Here is a 4,063-nt window from a genome sequence, read left to right as displayed (position 1 = left end):
TATCTCCTCTGTATCTCCTCTATATCTGCTCTATATCTGCTCTATATCTCCTCTATATCTCCTCTATATCTGCTCTATGTCTGCTCTGTCTCCTCTATCTGCTCTGTCTAATGGCCTCCCGAGTGGCGCAGTGGTCTAAGGCACTGCATCGCAGTGCTAGCTGTGCCACTAGAGATTCTGGGTTCGAGTCCAGGTTCTGTCGCAGCCGGCCGCGACCGGGAGGCTCATGGGGCGACGCACAATTGGCCCAGTGCCATCTGGGTTAGGGAGGGTTTGGCCGGCAGTGATGTCCTTGTCTCATCGCGCACTAGCAACTCCTGTGGCGTGGCGGGCCGGGCGCAGTGCACGCTGACCAGGTCACCAGGTGTACAATGTTTCCTCCCATCCCACACTCTGGCTGGCTTCCGGGTTGGATGGGCATGGGTTGTGTTTCGGAGGACGCATTGCTCTCGACCTTCGCCTCTCCCGAGTCCGTACGGGAGTTGCTGCGCTGAGACAAGACWGTAACTACCAATTGGATACCATGAAATTGGGGAGAAAAAGGGGGTGATTTAAAAAAAAATCTCTTTCTTTCTAAAGATGTTGTTGAGAGGTAGTGTGTGTGTGTGTGTGCGTGCACTATATATCATGTGTAATATGTGTAATATGTGTGTTATTGCCCCTCTGTATCTCTAGCTGGTCCTGGTCCATCTTCTCTCAATGTGGTGGAGAGCTGCTGTGAGGTGGGCCAGAGATGGGCATCAGAGAACCAACACTGTAACAACATGCCTTTGTTGAAGGACGATAAACACTCTGTCTGCCGGTGAGTCTGCACCAGGACCTAGTGTAATATGATGTTAGTCTGCACCACCAGGACCTAGTGTAATATGATGTTAGTCTGCACCAGGACCTAGTGTAATATGATGTTAGTCTGCACCACCAGGACCTAGTGTAATATGATGTTAGTCCTGCACCACCAAGGACCTAGTGTAATATGCTGTTAGTCTGCACCACCAGGACCTAGTGTAATATGATTTGCGCCCACGCTTTTGTAATAGTTGTCTGCACCAGCAGGACCTAGTGTATATGATGTTAGCTCTGCACCACCAGGACCTAGTGTATATGATGTTTAGTCCTGCACCACCAGGACCTATGTAATATGATGTTGTCTGCACCACAAGGACTAGTGTAATATGATGTTAGTTCTGCACCACGGACCTAGTGTAATATGATTGTTAGTCTGCACCACCAGGAACCTAGTGTTATAATGACGTTAGTCGCACGACCACGAGGACCTATTGATTATGATTTAGTCTGCACCAGGAACGCTAGTTGTAATTAATGATGTTAGTCTGCACACAGGACCTAGTGTAACTATGATGTTATCTGCCCACCAGGATCCTAGTGTTAATATGATGTTAGTCTGCACGGACCAGGACCTTAGGCTGTAATATGATTTAGTCTGCACCACCAGGAACTAGTTTGTAATTGATGTTAGTCTGCCACCAGACCTAGTGTAATATGATGTTAGCTGGCACCACCAGGACCTCGTGACTGAATTATGATGTTAGTCTGCACCACCAGCCCTAGTGTAATATGATGTTAGTCTGCACCACCAGGACCTAGTTGTAAATGATGTTAGTCTGCACCACCAGGACCTAGTGTAATATTGTAGTCTGCACCACCAGGACCTAGTGTAATATGATGTTAGTCTGCACACCAGGACTAGTTGTACATATGAATGTAGTCTGCACCACCAGGACTATGTATATGATGTTAGTCTGCACCACAGGACCTAGTGTAATAGATGTTAGTCTGCGCCACCAGCGACCTAGTGTAATATTGCATTTTAGTCGACACAACCAGGACCTATGTGTATTATATGATGTTAGTCTACACCACCAGGACCTAGTGTATTATGATTGTTAGTCTGCACCAGGACGTTATGTAGTCAGCCAGACCTAGTGTAATATGACGTTAGTCTGCACCACGGATCCTAGTGTAATTGAATGAGGTTAGTCTGCACCAACCAGGACCTAGGTGTAATATGATGTTAGTCTGCACCAGGACCTTAGTGTAATATGATGTAGTCTGCACTAAGGACCTAGTGTAATATATGTTAGTCTGCACCACCAGGACCTAGTGTAATATGATGTGTAGTTCTGACACCACCAGACCTAGTGTAATATGATGTAGTCTGCACACCAGGACTAGTGTATATGAGATTAGTGCAGCACCACCAGACCTAGTGTAATATGACGTTTAGTCTGCACACCAGGACCTAGTGTAATATGATGTTAGTCTGCACCACCAGGACCTAGTGTAATATGATGTTACTGTCACCACCAGGCCTACGTGTATATATGATGTTTAGTCTGCCCCACAGGACTAGTGTAATATGATGTTGTTGACCGCCTAGTAACCTGATTATCTGCACCACTTTATTTTGTCGCCACCAGGACCTAGTGTAATATGTATACGCACAAGGCCTGCTATATGTGAATTTAAGTCTGCACCACGGACCAGGAATATCTGCACCCCAACCTAGTGTATTGATCTGACCCGGCTAGTTAAAGTAGTTGCCCACAACTATTAATATTACAGTCATGCACCAACCAGGAACCTAGTGTAATATGATTGTTAGTCTGCACTCACCATGACCTAGTGATATGAGTACTCCACCACAGCTAGTGTAATATGAGTTTTAGTCTGCACACCAGAACCTAGTGTAAATTATGATAGTCTGCACCACCAGGATAGTGTATATGATGTTTAGTCTGCACCACCAGGACCTAGTGGTAATATGATGTTAGTCTGCACACCAAGACCTAGTGTAAGTATGATGTTAGTCTGCACCAGGACCTGAGTTAATTATGATGTTAGTCTGCACCACCAGACTTAGTGGTAATATGATGTTAGTGTGCACCACCAGGAGCCTAGTGTAATAATGATGTTAGTCTGCACACCCAGGACTAGTGTAATATGATGTTAGTCTGACACCACCAGGACCTAGTGTATATGATGTTAGTCTGCTCACCAACCTAGGAGTGGGTGTTGGTAACTAGTTGATGTTAGTCTGCCACCAGGACCTAGGTGTAATATGATGTTAGTCCTGCCACCCAGGACTAGTGTAATGATGATGTGTAGTCTGCAACCCAGACGACCTTAGTGTAATATGATGGTTAGTCTGCCGACCAGGACCTAGTGATAATAGTGTTAGTTCTGACCCCAGGACCTAGGTCAATATATGTTAGTGGCACCACGCAGGACCTAGTGTAATATGATGTTAGTCTCGCACCACCAGAGACCGTATGTGGTTGGAGTTGTGATGTTAGTCTGCACCAGGACCAGTTAATATGATGTTAGTCTGCACCACCAGGACCTAGTTAATATGATGTTTAGTCTGCCCAACACAGGACCTAGTAATATGATGTAGTCTGCACCTCAGCCAGGACTATCTGTAATATGATGTTAGTCTGCACGCACCAGACTATGTAATATGATGTTAGTCTAGTCCACCAGGACCTAGTGTATATGATGTTAGTCTCGCTGTGGAGGTCGTCACCACAGTGATGGTCCGAGGTGTGAATATGATGTTAGGCTAGCACCGACCATGGACCTCGTGTAATATGATGTGTCTGCCCAGGACCTGTGTAATATGATGTTAGTCTGCACCGACCACCAGGAAAAGCCACGCAATAGTGTAATATGATGTTAGTCTGCACCAAGGACTAGTGTAATGATGATGTTAGTCTGCACCAGACCTAGTGTATCATAATGGATGTAGTCTGCAACCACCAGGACCTAGTGTCAACTATGATCGTTAGTCTACGCACCAGGACCTAGATGAATATGATGTTAGTCCTGCACCACCAGGACCTAGTGTAATATGATGTTAGTCTGCCCACCAGGACCTAGTGTAATATGATGTTAGTCCACACCGACTGGGGGTTTATAATTTGCTACCACCAGACCTAGTGTAATAGTGATGTTGTACTGGCACAGGAACCTAGTGTAATATGACTGTTAGTCTGTACCCACCAGGACTAGTGTAATTATGATGTTAGCTGCACACAGCGACCTA

The 4,063-nt window shown here is 45.7% G+C and overlaps 1 protein-coding gene across 1 annotated transcript in view; it reads left to right on the top strand.

Annotated features, from left to right (window-relative positions):
- Positions 1–802, top strand: part of LOC139025735 (uncharacterized) — a gene marked incomplete at its 3' end in the record, with an annotated part of 10,683 nt that extends 9,881 nt beyond the window's left edge. The window contains exon 2 of the mRNA XM_070440924.1: positions 676–802. Coding sequence (XP_070297025.1) covers positions 676–802 — 127 coding nt within the window. The remainder of the gene's footprint in view (positions 1–675) is intronic.
- Positions 803–4,063: the final 3,261 nt, after the last annotated feature.

This window comes from Salvelinus sp. IW2-2015, unplaced genomic scaffold (genome assembly GCF_002910315.2).
Source record: "Salvelinus sp. IW2-2015 unplaced genomic scaffold, ASM291031v2 Un_scaffold3183, whole genome shotgun sequence".
NCBI lineage: Eukaryota > Metazoa > Chordata > Actinopteri > Salmoniformes > Salmonidae > Salvelinus > Salvelinus sp. IW2-2015.
Note: the sequence above shows the minus strand (reverse complement) of the source record. Positions and strands in the feature narration are given on the sequence as shown.